Source organism: Agelaius tricolor, unplaced genomic scaffold, assembly GCF_023055355.1.
Source record: "Agelaius tricolor isolate 1412-34295 unplaced genomic scaffold, bAgeTri1.0.p SCAF_66, whole genome shotgun sequence".
NCBI classification, from domain to species: domain Eukaryota; kingdom Metazoa; phylum Chordata; class Aves; order Passeriformes; family Icteridae; genus Agelaius; species Agelaius tricolor.
In genome coordinates this window covers 1,485,500-1,500,156 of record NW_027269326.1, presented here as the reverse complement: position 1 = coordinate 1,500,156, position 14,657 = coordinate 1,485,500, and the positions used below count along the sequence as shown (strand labels likewise).

General features: G+C 55.4%; 1 protein-coding gene across 1 annotated transcript; it reads right to left on the bottom strand.

Moving 5' to 3' along the window:
• Positions 1–5,335: 5,335 nt before the first annotated feature.
• On the bottom strand, positions 5,336–13,782 carry MCL1 (MCL1 apoptosis regulator, BCL2 family member). The gene is made up of 3 exons (XM_071456813.1): positions 13,204–13,782; positions 7,813–8,060; positions 5,336–6,780 (listed from the first exon to the last, which is right to left on the bottom strand). Exons 1-3 carry the CDS (start codon positions 13,742–13,744, stop codon positions 6,664–6,666), a joined length of 906 nt encoding a protein of 301 aa, XP_071312914.1. The 5' UTR covers positions 13,745–13,782; the 3' UTR covers positions 5,336–6,663.
• Between the last annotated feature and the right edge of the window lie 875 nt (positions 13,783–14,657).

Genomic DNA, 14,657 nt, shown 5'->3' with positions numbered 1-14,657 from the left:
GTCTGGGGCAGGATGAGCGGTTTGGGGCAGGATGGGGGGTCTGGGGCAGGATGAGCGGTCTGGGGGCGCCCCCTCCCCATCCCGGGGGCAGGATGAGGGGTCTGGGGCAGGATGAGCGGTCTGGGGGCGCCCCCTCCCGATCCCGGGGGTCCCCGCCGCGTTCCTCACACCCCGTGCGGCCCCTGCAGTACCGCGCTCTCACCACGAGGCGGCAGCAGCGGCGCTGGCCCGAGGGCGGCACCGGCGCTGCCGCTCCGCGCTTTGGGCTCCGGGCGGCCCGGGCGGGGCAGCACCGGCGGCCGTTCCTCACCGGGAGGCACCGGCGTTACCGGCGGCAGCCCCCGGAGCCCCTCAACCCCGCGGTGCCGGTACTGGGGCCCCTCAACCCCGCGGGGCCTGTACCGGGGCCCCTCAGCCCCGCGGTGCCGGTACCGGCGAGTGGTGACAGCGCTACTGCGCATGTGCGGAGCCCGAGGTGCAGCACCGGCCTTTGGCCACCAGGCGGCGGCAGCGCCCTCCGGCGGTCCGTGTGCGGGGCGGGGCCGGCCCGGTCCGAGACCCCCCCGGTACCGCTTCTGGTACCGCCTTTGGTCCGAGACCCCCCGGTACCGCCTCTGCTCCGGGACCCCCCCGGTACGGCCTCTGGTACCGCCTTTGGTCCGAGACTCCCCGGTACCGCCTCTGGTACCGCCTTTGGTCCGAGACCCCCCCGGTACAGCCTCTGGTACCGCCTCTGCTCCGGGACCCCCCGGTACCGCCTTTGGTCCGAGACCCCGGCACCGCCTCTGGTGCACTGGAGCTCCCTGGGGTGCACTGGGAGCTCCCTGGGAGCAGTGGGTGCGGGGCAGTACCGAGTCAGTACCGGAGCAGTGGGTGCGGGGCAGGGCCCGGGCAGTACCGGGTCAGTACCGGGGCAGTGAGTGCGGCGTCAGTGACTGCGGGGCCGTGCCCGGGCGGTGGCACCGGCACAGGAACGCCGTGTGCTGCCAGCACATTCCTGCCTGAGTCACCGCTGCCTCTGCCCGGCCCTGCCCCGCACCCACTGCCCGGTACTGCCCGGAACTGCCCGGTACTGCCCGGGCCCTGCCCCGCACCCACTGCCCCGGGCCCTGCCCCGCACCCCTCTGCCCCCCACAGCCCCTAAACCCCCCCAAACACCCCCTATGTCCCCCATAACCCCTAAATCCCCCCAAACCGCGTCCAATAAACACCCTCTGTGCCCCTCATAGCCCCCAAATCCCCCCCAAACATCCCCTGTGCCCCACATAACCCCAAAATCCCCCCAAACACGCCCAAACACCCCCCATGACCCTCATGCCAGGGGGGGCTGGGAGCCCGGGAGAGGAGGAAGAGGAGGAAGAGGAGGAAGAGGAGGAAGAGGAGGAAGAGGAGGAGGAGCCTTCATGGAACAGCCCAGTGCCCAACGCCAGGCTCGGGAGGCAGGGACGGGGATTTGGGGTGCCAGGAGCACCCGAATTCCTGGAAAAGGAACTGGGGGACAAAACCCCACTGCGGGGGGGGGGGGGGTCAGGATGGGCCCCCAGCCCCCCCCAGCGCAGTGACACCCGCCCACTCCTCAAAACCCAGCCCGAAATACCCCAAATCTTCGTCATCTCAGCCCAAATGAGTCACCCGCCCACCCCCGCTTCCTCTCCCCGCAGGGACAATCCTGGCGAGCTGGGGGGGTCCCCGCACCCCAAAAACGCCAGGGTCACTTCTCTGCCATGGAGGGGGCTCCAGGCAGCCCCTCTCCCCATAAAGCATCTCTGTCCTGGGGTGGGGTCCCCCCAAATTCCAGGATCGCCCCAAGGACCCCCCCTAAAAGGATTCCCTGTCAAAGGATCCCCAGGATCCCCATAAAAGTGGGGAAAGGGCAGCGACCCCCCCCAAAAATGAAATCTCTGAGCCCCCCCCCCCCACATCCCAGAGCCCCGGGGGAAAACCCCACACCTGGAGCGTGACAGAAACCCCAAAAATGAGCACAGATTTGGGTATTTTGGGGGATTTTTGTGCATTTGCATGAACCCCTCCTCAGAGATTTCGGGGCCGGGCTCGGAGCTGCTTCCCCAAAATTCCCCCACCCCAAAAGCCCCCGAGCAGCCGGGCCAGGTGTTGGGGTGTCGCAAGCTGCAGCACCCCCGCCCCCCCCTTTCTGCAGCAGTTGAATTTTGAATTTTTGGTGGTGAATCCTCCCCCTTCCCCTCCCCCAGCTCTTATTTACAGCCCAGTTCGGGGAAGCGGCGGCGGCTTCTGAGAAAAGCCCCGATGGGTGCGGAACCGGAAAGCTCCGGGTTATCGGCGGGGCCAGGCGGCTTCCAGGAAACACAGCCCGAAACTGCTGCTAAAGGCACCCCAAAACTGCTAAAAACACCCCAAAACTGCTCCTAAAGGCACCCCAAAACTGCTCCAGAAACCCCAAATCTGCTACAAGTACCTGCACCCCAAAACTGCTACTGCAGAAACCCCAAAACTGCTGCTAAAGGCACCCAAAACTGCTAAAAACACCCCAAAGCTGCTGCTGCAGAAACCCCAAAACTGCTGCTGCAGAAACCCCAAAACTGCTGCTAAAGGCACCCCAAAACTGCTCCAGAAACCCCAAAACTGCTGCTAAAGGCACCCCGAAACTGCTCCAGAAACCCCAAATCTGCTACAAGTACCCGCACCCCAAAACTGCTAAAAGCACCCCAAACTGCTCCTAAAGGCACCCCAAAACTGCTAAAAACACCCCAAAGCTGCTGCTAAAAGCACCCCAAAACTGCTGCTCCAGAAACCCCAAAACTGCTGCTAAAAGCACCCCAAAACTGCTGCTAAAGGCACCCCAAAACTGCTGCTGCAGAAACCCCAAAACTGCTACAAGTACCTGCACCCCAAAACTGCTGCTTAAGGCACCCCGAAACTGCTACAGGAGCCCCAAAACTGCTGCTACAGAAACCCCAAAACTGGTGCTAAAAGCACCCCAAAACTGCTTCAGGAACCTCAAAACTACTGCTAAAGGCACCCCAAAATTGCTGCTGCAGAAACCCCAAAACTGCTCTGCTGGCACCCCAGAACTGCTCCTAAAGGCACCCCGAAACTGCTACAGGCATCCCAAAACTACTGCTGCAGAAACCCCAAAACTGCTGCTGCAGAAACCCCAAAACTGCTGCTAAAGGAACCCCAAAACTGCCACAGGAACCTACATCCCAAAACTGCTGCTGTAGGAACCCCAGAACTGCTGCTACAGGCACCCCAAAACTGCTACAGAAACCCCAAAACTGACAGGAACCTGCACCCCAAAACTGCTGCAGAAACCCCAAAACTGCTACAGGCACCCCAAAACTGCTGCAGAAACCCCCATCCTAATAACCCCCAGGAACCCCAAAACTGCTGCAGTTGCCCCAAAACTTCTCCAGGCCCCGTCACCCCAGTTCTGCCCCACCCAGCACCCACACCCAACCCCCCTGCACCCCAACTTGCCCCACCCCATCCCCTGGGAGCCACCTCCAACACCCCAAACCCCCCGGGCAGCCACACCCAAACCTGGGAGCCACGTGCACCCCAAAACCCCAAGAGCCACCAGCACCCTGAGCCCCACCTGCACCCCAAACCCCCCGGGCACCCACACCCAAACCTGGGAGCCACCAACGCCCAAAACCCTGAGAGGCACCAACACCCTGAGCTCCACCTGCACCCCAACTTTCACCTTCACCCCAACTCCTCCCAGGCACCCACACCCAAATTTAGGAGGCACCAACACCCCAAATCCCTGTGAGGCACCAACACCCTGAGCTCCACCTGCACCCCAAACTCTCTGAGCTGCCTGTACCCCAACTTTCACCTGCACCCCAACTTCTGGGAGCCACCAGCACCCCAACTTCCATCTGCACCCCAACTCCTCCCAGGCACCCACACCCAAATTTAGGAGCCACCTGCACCCCAAATCCTGGAATTCACCAACATCCTGAGCTCCACCTGCACCCCAGCCTCTGGGAGCCACCTGCACCCCCACCTCCACTTGTACCCCAACTTCTCCCAGGCATCCCCACCGAAATTTAGGAGCCACCAGCACCCTAAAACCCTGGAATTTGCCCTCACCCTGACCTCCACCTGCACCCCAACTTTCAGCTGCACCCCAACTTCTCCCAGGCACCCACAACGAAATTTAGGAGCCACCAGCACCCCAAAACCCTGTAAGGCACCAACACCCCAATTTTCCCCTGCACCCCAAACCCCTCCCAGGCACCCACATTGAAATTTCAGGGCCACCTGCACCCCAACTTCCATCCCCTGCACCCCAAAACCCCCTGAGCCTCCCCAAACCCCCCCATCCTCCCTTTGCATGTTTCCATGGCAACTTTTGCATGAAGGCCCCGCTGCACCCAAACAGGCCCAAAATATCCCCACAGACACAGCACTGAAAAAAACACCCAAAAAACACCAAAAACCCCCCAAAAACCGGAAAAACAAAACGAAACAAAACAAAAACCACCCCAAAGCAAGCAGAAAACCCACACCCAGCAGCGTTCTGCACTCTGGGCTGAGTCACTCGGGGTAGGTTTGGGAACCAGGGCCTGGCTTGGTGGGCCAGGTGTGGATTTTGGGGCAGGATTTTGCATTTCCAGAGGATTTTGGGGCAGGAATTCACCTTTCCAGATAATTTTGGGGCAGGATTTTACCCCTCCAGGGGATTTTGGGACAGGATTTTGCATTTCCAGGGGATTTTGGGGCAGGATTTTGCCTTTCCAGAGGATTTTGAGGCAGGATTTTGCATTTCCAGAGGATTTTGAGGCAGGATTCTGCCTGTCACCCACCCCAAAGCTGCAGGGATGGGAATTTGGGGTGCAGGGGAGGTCTGGGGGTACAGGACCTGTAAAGAGGGAGGAAAATTACATCTAAAAAGGGGAGGAAACTGCAGCAGTGCTGGGTGAGGCCCTGGCACCGATTTTCCAGAGAATTCCTGAATTCCCCAGCCCTGGAATTGTTTGGACAGGAGCTTGGAGGAACCTGGAAGATCTCCATGGTCAGAAGGTGGAAAAAAATGAGCTTGAAGGTCCCTCCCAACCCAACCCAACCTGGAATTCTGGGACTAAAACCCCACAGAGATGGGAATGAGGATGGCCATGTCCCAGTGTCCCCGTCCCCAAGGCTGCAGGTCCCCTTTGGGGGGGTGGCACAGCCCAAATTGTGCAGGAGGAGCCTCAGGGGCTCTCCCCACCCACGCCCACACCAGAGGTGACACCAGAGGTGACCCCAGACACCCCCAGCCCTTCCCCACAGCTCCCAGAGGCTTTTCCAGCAATCCTGGGGCAGCATGAGAGCCCCTGGCTGGGGGGAAACGAGCTTGGTAGGAGAGGAATGAGAAAAAAAAAGACATTTATTGACCAAACTACAGCTTGTTCTGCACACAAGCAGGGCCTGGCTGTAGCACCAGGGCTGAGCTGGGCCTGGCCCAGGCCCCAGGGGACACCTGGGGACAAGGAGGGTCCCCATGGGGCCCCCCAGTGCAGCCCCCCAGGGCCAGGGGTGGGCAAGGAGCCCCTTGGGCATCAAAATCCCCTCGTGGGCAGCCCAGAACATTCTACATTCAACCATCAGCTCTGCCCAGCTCATGGCTCGGAGGAGGAGGAGGAGGAAGGGGAGAGAAGGAAGTGGCCAGAATGAACTTCCACAGCTCCCCCACCCCCACCCAGAGGGACCAACAAAAAAAAAAAAGATTTAAAAGCAAAACAGAACCATCAGCTGCTGCCAGCCAGCCGTGGTCACAGCCAGGCCACTGCTGCTCGTCACCCTCTGTCACCCTCCCAGGGGAAGGCTGGAGTGGAGAGCAGGCTTTGCCACCAAAATGCTGCTTCCCATCAGGAATGAAGCCACATTCAGAATGAATTCCTCCTTTTTGTATCGTCAGCTCTGTAAAAATGTATATATTCTACAGATTTATAGACATTTACAGGTTTTCTACATCTTCCCCAGCCCACTGGGGTTTTTTTTACATAATTACAAAATGCAGTTGCTATTTCTGAACTGGCTGTGTGCAGCCAAGGCTGTCTGGGGCCAGGACAGAGCTGGGGGTGACCCCCAGCCCCTCCAAACCCCCGTCCCACGGGGAGGGCAGGGGCTGGGCAGGGCTCCAGCTCCGTGGCACCGGGTCTGGCACAGCTCTGGCACTCCCTGGCAGCACCTGGCTGCAGGTGCAGGCTGGCACAACATTTCCAGCATGCAGTGCTTCTGCTCCAGAGCAACAGAGCTGCGAGTTTAGGCAGGGCAGAGGCAGCAGAAGGTGCTATTTCCAGAAAAAAAAAAAAATTAAAAAAAAAAAACCAAACCCACAACCACAAGCCTCAAAACATCTGCTCCAGGCTCAGCTGCCTCGCCCAGCCCAGGAGGAGCTGCTGGAGATGGTTTCCTCTGGGATCCAAGTGAAGCCAAGTCCACTTGAGCTCCCCCAGCACCATCCTGCTGAGGAAAGCAGAGAGGAAAAACTCTTCCAAAAGCCACAAATCCTCCATCCATCAGCTGGGATCACACCTTCCTCTTCCTCAGCAACGAGCTGGGCTCCGGGGACAGCTCCACGTCCTCCTGGGGTCACTCAAGTCCAGCTTCAGAGGGAGCAGGGGAGCTGTGCAGCCCCAGGGAGTCCAAGTCCTCCCAAAATCCTCCCCAAATCTGTCCTGGGCAGCTCCAGGCTCACCGGATCATGTAGGCCAGGCTGGCCCCCAGGCCGGCCATGCCCGCGAAGGCCACCAGAACGTTCCGGATGGTGCCCTCCACGTCCTCCACGCGGAAAAAGTCCACAAAGCCCTCCTGGGAGAGAGAGGAGGGATGGTCAGATGGGGGGACAGCCTGCCTGGCACGGCCCCAGCCCCATTTCAGCCTCAAACAGCCCCACTGCATCCTGCACATTCCATTGTGCTCCTCCAGACCCATTTCAGCCTCAAACAGCCCCACTGCATCCTGCACATCCCCTGTGCTCCCCCAGCCCCATTTCAGCCTCAAACAGCCCCTGTGCACCCCCAGCCCCATTTCAGCCTCAAACAGCCCCCAATCCCATTGCATCCTGCACATCCCCTCTGCTCCCCCAGACCCATTTCAGCCTCAAACATTCCCAGCCCCATTTCATTTTAAAACACCCCCCAGTGCTCTCCCTGTGCTCCCCCGGCCCCATTTCATCATAAAACATCCCCAGACCCATTCCAGCCTCAAACATTCCCAGCCCCATTGCATCCTGCACATCCCCTGTGCTCCCCCAGACCCATTTCAGCCTCAAACATCCCTTGTGCACCCCCAGCCCCATTGCATCCTGCTCATCCCCAGCCCTATTTCATTCTAAACCCTCCCCGCCAGTGCTCTCCCTGTACTCCCCCAACCCCATTTAATCCTCGAACATTCCCAGCCCCATTTCAGCCTCAAACACCCCCTGTGTTCCCCCAGCCCCATTTCAGCCTCAAACACCCCCTGTGTTCCCCCAGCCCCATTGCATCCTGCTCATCCTCTGTGCTCCCCCAGATCCATTTAATCCTCAAACACCCCCAGCCCCATTTCAGCCTCAAACACCCCCTGTGCTCCCCCAGCCCCATTTCAGCCACCCCAGCAGCCAAGGGCCAGCCCAGCCCTCCCAGGGCTGCCCTGATTTTGGGAATGCTGCCCCCAGGCTGGGCAGGAACACTCCACAAAGTGCTTTTTTATCTCAAACCACTTCAGGCAGCTCATGCTGAGTGGATCCTAAAGCCCCACAACCCCCGTGGTGACAGTGAGCCAGCACTGCCACACACCCCAGAGCCAGGAAAAGGCCGGGATGTTGGGAAAGCTCAGGAATTCCCAGGAACTGTGACTCACCCAGCCCCTCTGGCTCTCCAGCCACTCCCTCTTGGAGGAGACCAGGGCGTCTGTGATGATGCCAGCCAGGCTGCTGATGCTCTGCTCCTGCTGGATGCTCTTCAGGTGCTTGGCCACGAAGGCGCCGAAGGCGATGAGGGTGACCACGCGTCCCCAGTTGGTGACACCATCGCTGAACATCTGGGCTGCCACCTCCACCACGCACTGCAGGTCCTCCTCCTGCTGGATCTGCAGCTTCCTCAGCATCCCTGAAAGAGCCCCGAGTGTAAGAGCCTGAATGAGGGATGCAGGACCCCAGGCAGCGCTCAAATCTGCAGTTTATAACCTCAACATGTCCTGGGTGGCAGAGCTGTGCCCACAGCTGTCAGCTCCAGCTGCAGGCAGGCCTGGAGACCCTTTGGCTTTGGTTAAAAATGCATTATAAACTTTTCTTTTGCTTACATTGCATTATAAACTTTTCTTTTGCTTACATTGCATTATAAACTTTTCTTTTGCTTACATTGCATTATAAACTTTCCTTTTGGTTACAATGCATTCTATACTTTGGTTTTGGTTACAATGCATTATAAAGTTTTCTTTTGGTTACAATGCATTATAAACTTTTCTTTTGGTTACAATGCTTTATAAACTTTCCTTTTGGTTACAATGCTTTATAAACTTTCCTTTTGCTTACATTGCATTATAAACTTTTCTTTTGGTTACAATGCTTTATAAACTTTTCTTTTGGTTACAATGCATTATAAACTTTTCTTTTGCTTACAATGCATTATAAATTTTTCTCTGCTGAGCATCTTCATACATTAGAACCAATTTCTACCTTAACTTTTATCTCTAGCCCATCATAACTGCTATAATTACCATATTCATGTTACTGCTCTCCAATCACTCCAAGTCAGTACATTACAGTTTAAGCCAGAAGTTGTTTTTCAGTTTTCTTGCAGGGGAAAATTCTGAGACCTTTTTGCTGAAACATTTGCAGCTTTGCTGCCTTGTTTGCCTGTGGAATCTTTCTGCTTGGTAAAAACATCTTCTTGTCTGGGGTGGGTTTATCCTTTGCTCTAAGCCATAAAAACCCTTCTAACTAACATAAAATACCCTTGGCCTCCTTGCTTATCCAGTCAGACTGGCTCTGCAATTCTTTTTTTTTCTGTATCAAAACTTGCTTTCATTTCTACACCTTCATCAGACTCCACATTTAAAACCTTTCAGCCAAGCACACACATCTGTGAGGTTTTCCTGTCAAACTCTCATCCCTCCCAGCACCCGAGGTTTGGGGGCAGCCAAACACCCCCAGAGGGGCAGGGGGAGGGTGGGACCCCCCAGGGATGGATGGGGAATGGGCTCTGCTGCCCTCCCGCACCTGGGCCAGATAAAATCCAGCCCCTGGCACATTTCAGTTCCTTTTCCTGCCTCAGGGGCAGCTGTGGTGTCTGAGCACGTCACACTCCCCCGTGTGTCAAGGTTTCCACAGCAAAACCTCAGCCTGGGGAGGGCAGAGAGCAAGGGCAGCGCCCAAAGCCAGGCAGATGTACCCCCAGTTTTAGATTTTAATAATTGAAATTTCATTTTCATTAAAATAATTCTTAAAAAAATAATTCAAATAGTAAAATAATAAGAATAAATTGAATAATTTAAATAAATAGAATAAATTAAATAAATAATTTTTAAATAATTTCAATAAATTAAAATAATTTAAACCAAAATAATTTTAATGAATAAAATAATTTAAAATATTTTCAATTAAAATGAAATAAAAATAATTTAAATAAATAAAATAATTTCAAAATAATTTAAATTGTAAAAATTAAAAATAATAAAATCATTTAAATTAAATTATAACATTATTTAAATTAAATTTAAAATAATTTAAATTATTTTAAAATAATTCAGCCTTAAACATCCCCTGTGTTTCCCCAGCCCCATTTCAGCCTCAAACACCCCCTAAACCTGAAGGGGGTTAGGATTTGAAACTCCTGAGCTAAATAATCTTTGGATGCTTGAAATTAAATACATTAAAACAGATTTCCCAGAGAAGCTGTGGCTGCCCCTGGATCCCTGGGAGTGTTGGACAGGGCTTGGAGCACTGTGGGATAGTGAAATTTTATTTTAAATTAAAATAAAATAGAACTAATTTCAATTAATAAAATAATTTAAAATAAATCATAAAATAATTTAAATTAAATTTAAAATAATTTAAATTATTTTAAAATAATTCAGCCTAAAACATCCTGTGTGTTTCCCCAGCCCCATTTCAGCCTCAAACTTCCCCTAAACTGGGGGGGTGAGGATCTGAAACTCCTGAGCTAATATGCTTAAAATTAAATACATTAAAACAGATTTCCCAGAGAAGCTGGGGCTGCCCCTGGATCCCTGGGAGTGTTGGACAGGGCTTGGAGCACCCTGGGATGGTGAAATTTTACTTTAAAATAAAATAAAACTAATTTCAATTAATAAAATAATTTAAATTAAATCATAAAATAAAGTAATTTAAATTCCAAGTAATTTAAATTGAGATCATTTAAAATAATTTACATGAAAATGAAATAGAAATAATTTTAATGAATAAAATAATTTAAAATTTAATTTCTATAAAAATGTAAATATAAAAAGATAATTTCAAACAATTTAAATTAAAATAAAATAATAATTTCAATGAATAAAATAATTTAAAATTTAATTTCTATAAAAATAAATATATAAGAGGATAATTTAAAATAAATTAAAATAATTAAATTAATTTTAATTTTAAATTAAATTTTAAGTTAATTTTAAGTTATTTAATTCATTTTAGCTGTGCCTGGCAGAGCAGAGTGCCCAGCTCGCCCTGCAGTGCCCGGCCAGGCAGGAGCCACCGGGGCGAGGCTTTGCGAGAGCCAAAGGCCAAAGGCCCAAAGGCCAAAGGCGTCACCGTCCCCGTCCCCGCTGGGCTCTTGCTCAACGCACAGGAAACCGCCCCGGGCAGTTCCTCCTCACTCAGGAAACCACCCGGGCCCAGTCAGGCCGGACATTCCTGCCCAGAGTCATCCCCCAGGAACGTCCGGGAATTGGGGGCAGGAACTGACCCCACAGGAACCGATCCCATTGGAAACTGGGGCCAGGAACTGATCCCATTGATCCCACAGGGAATTGGGGGCAGGAACTGACCCCACAGGAACCGATCCCATTGATCCCACTGGGAACTGGGGCCAGGAACTGACCCCACTGATCCCACTGGGAATTGGGGGCAGGAACTGATCCCACTGGGAACTGGGGCCAGGAACTGACCCCATTGATCCCACAGGGAATTGGGGCCAGGAACTGACCCCATTGATCCCACTGGGAACTGGGGCCAGGAACTGACCCCACTGATCCCACAGGGAATTGGGGGCAGGAACTGATCCCACTGATCCCACAGGAATTGGGGTCAGAACTGATCCCACTGCTCCCATAGGGAACTGGGGCACAGGAACTGATCCCATTGATCCCACAGGGAACTGGGGCCAGGAACTGACCCCATTGATCCCACAGGAGCTGATCCCATTGGGAACTGGGGCACAGGAACTGATCCCACAGGAATTGGGGTCAGAACTGATCCCACTGCTCCCATAGGGAACTGGGGCACAGGAACTGATCCCATTGATCCCACAAGGAATTGGGGCCAGGAACTGATCCCATTGATCCCACTGGGAACTGATCCCAAAGGAACTGATCCCCCTGCCTTTCCCACCAGGAACTGGGGACAGGAACTGATCCCACTGGGAACTGGGGCACAGGAACTGATCCCACGGCCTTTCCCACAGCACAGCTAAGAATGAAACCGAAGCTCTTTGTGTCATAAAACAAAAAAGAAAGGAACCAAAAAAGGGATGAGCTGAGAAAATGGCACATCCTGCAAGGAGGAAGGTGTTTCACCAGACAGCACCCTAATAACCCCAGGAACCCCAAAACTGCTGCAGGGACCTCAAAACTGCTACAGGAACCCCAAAACTGCTACAGGAACCTGCACCCTGACACCCCCCAGGAACCCTAAAAGTGCTACAGGAACCTGCATCCTAAAATCCCAAAACTGCTGCAGGAAGCTGCACCCTAACACCCTACAGGAACCCCAAAACTGCTGCAGGAACCCCAGAAGTGTTGCAGGAAATGCAGACACCGCCCTTTGCTGGGCTCCATCCTGACCTGGGATCCAAATGCCAGCACCAGCCCCAAACCAGCCTGAGTGACACAAAACCAGTGACACAAACCGGTCACTTCTCCTTTCCAGTTCATCCCCAGGCCAGGCACTGGGGGTCAAATCCTTACAGCTGCTTCAGGGCCCTGCAGAAGGCGGGGAAATGCACAAAAATGGATTTCCCAGAGAAATCTGGGATCCCTGGAAGTGCCCAGGGCCAGGCTGGACAGGGCTGGGATGGTGGAAGGTGTCCCTGCCATGGCACTGGATGAGTTTTTGGGTCTATTTCAACCCAAATCATCCCATGGTTTTATGAGCACACTGCCCTAAAGAATTCCCCCTACCAAAAATCCCCTTACACCTAAACTGGGCAGGCTGAAAATCCGGAGCTCATTAATTTTTGGACACTTTAAATACATGAAAACAGATTTCCCAGAGCAGCTGGGGCTGCCCCTGGATCCCTGGCAGTGCCCAAGGCCAGGTTGGACAGGGCTGGGATGGTGGAAAGGGTCCCTGCCCATGGCACTGGAGGAGTTTTTGGGTCTATTCCAACCCAAACCATTCCACGGTTCTATGAGCTCATCACCCAGCAGAATTCCCCCCACCAAAAATCCCCTTGCACCTAAACTTGGGGGGGTGAGGAGCTGAAAATCCTGAGCTCCCCAATCTTTGGACGTTTGGGATTAAACACATGAAAAGAGATTTCCCAGAGCAGCTGGGGCTGCCCCTGGCAGTGCCCAGGGCCAGGTTGGACAGGGCTGGGATGGTGGAAAGGGTCCCTGCCATGGCACTGGAGGAGTTTTTGGGTCTATTTTAACCCAAACCATTCCATGGTTCCATGAGAACATTGCCCAAAAATCCCCTTGCACCCGAACTGGGGGGCTGAGGATCTGAACCTCCGGATCTCCCCAATCTTTGGCCTCGGGGTTATTTGCAGAGTCAGCCCGAGCCGAGGGGGACGCGAGGAGGACCCGGGGCTAATCTGTAACCAGATTATCTCCTCTGCACACACCAACAGCGGCTTTTCCTCGTCCCCACGGAACAAAGTTCAGTTTCGTTTTTGAGCGCTTCCCAACCGCTTTTATTTAACCCCTTCCGAACCAAAGCCATCGATGACCCGGCCGAGACCCCGGCCACGAGGGCATCACCGCCGGCCCCAAACCCGCTCCGGGCACCGGGACAGGCCCAACGGAGAGCACGGGGGTCTCGACCTCCTCCCGGAGCATTCGACGGACACACACCTTGAAAGGCGAGCTCGTGTTTCCTCATGACGCCGTCGCCGACCCTCCGCAGCGTCTCCAGCGCCTTCTCCATCACCGCATCCCCCGCCGAGCCCGGCCGGCCGGGACCACCCAGGAGACCCAGAAAAAGCTTCTTAGCGCTGGGCTGCGCCTCTCCGGCCACCTCCCGCAGGTAGCGGCTGATGAGCTCCAGCGAGTCCTGCCGGAGCCCGTCCGGAGGCCCCGGGGGGGTCCCGGGCAGCGAATCCGCGGCGGGGCCGCGCTCGGGCTCGGGGTCGCATCCGTCCAGCTCCTCTTCGGGGCGCCATAGAGTCGCGCCGCAGCCAATCAGCGAGCGGGGCGCCGCGCCTCGGCCAATCAGCGCGCGGGGGGAGTCGGCGCGGCCGGCGGCGGCCCCGGAGCGGTCGCGGGGCGGCTCCGAGGCGGCGGCGGCGGCGGCCGCGGGCTCCGGGCGCTCCCCCGGCCCGCCGGGCCCCAGCGCCGGGGAGCCGCCGCAGTAGAGGTTGAAGCCGATGACGGCTTTCGGTTTCACGGCGAACATGGCGCCCGGTGCGAGCGGCCGGCGGGGTGCGGGCGGGACCGGCGCGGCCGGGTTATATAACCGGAGGCGGTAACGCCTAGAGGCGGAGCGAAGGCGGGACACGAGCGGCTTTTTCCACCTCCGCTTCCGTTCTTTAGGCTGAAAAAAGAGCGAAAAGGAGCAGCCATCCCCTCCGTCCCCCGGCCGCGGTACCCCACTCCCGGTGTCCCCGGTTCTTGCCGGTACCGGGCAGCAGCTCCCCGGTAGTGCCGTGCTGGTCCCGCATCCCTCCGAGCACAGCGGGGAACGGGATTCCCGGGGCAGAGCCCCCCCAGCAGCAGCACGGAGCATCCTCGTGGCACCGGCCACGTGTGTCCCGTGCCGGGCCGGAGCCGCCCGGACCATTCCCGGTCCATCCCCGGTCCACTCCCGGTCCATTCCCGGTCCATCCCCGGTCCATCCCCGGTCCACTCCCGGTCCATTCCCAGTCCACTCCCGGTCCATTCCCGGTCCACTCCCGGTCCACTCCCGGTCCACTCCCGGTCCATTCCCGGTCCACTCCCGGTCCATTCCCGGTCCATTCCCGGTCCATTCCCTGTCCATTCCCGGACCATTCCCGGTCCATTCCCGGTCCACTCCCGGTCCATTCCCGGACCATTCCCGGACCACTCCCGGTCCACTCCCGGTCCATTCCCGGACCATTCCCGGACCACTCCTGGTCCACTCCCGGTCCATTCCCGGTCCCGCAGCACCGAGCATCCCCCGGGTGCGGGGCTGGAGCCAGCACGGCCCCGCTGCTGTGGCCAAAATGGGGTTTGAAAGAAGGGAGTGAGATCGCAGCAGGATGAGGGGTGGTGGATTTAAACTAAAAGGAGGCAGATTTAGAGTATAAAAGTGGAAGAAAAATAGGGAAGGAAGAAATATTCTATATTTT

What these genes read in the sequence shown, in the direction of transcription:
- MCL1 (XM_071456813.1), bottom strand. Translation starts at nt 13,744, where the DNA reads ATGTTCGCCGTGAAACCGAAAGCCGTCATCGGCTTCAACCTCTACTGC. An exon ending in ACACGAGCTCGCCTTTCAAG is followed by an intron (nt 8,061 to 13,203) that starts GTGTGTGTCCGT and finishes GGGCTCTTTCAG; the next exon opens with GGATGCTGAGGAAGCTGCAG. An exon ending in TGGAGAGCCAGAGGGGCTGG is followed by an intron (nt 6,781 to 7,812) that starts GTGAGTCACAGT and finishes TCTCTCTCCCAG; the next exon opens with GAGGGCTTTGTGGACTTTTT.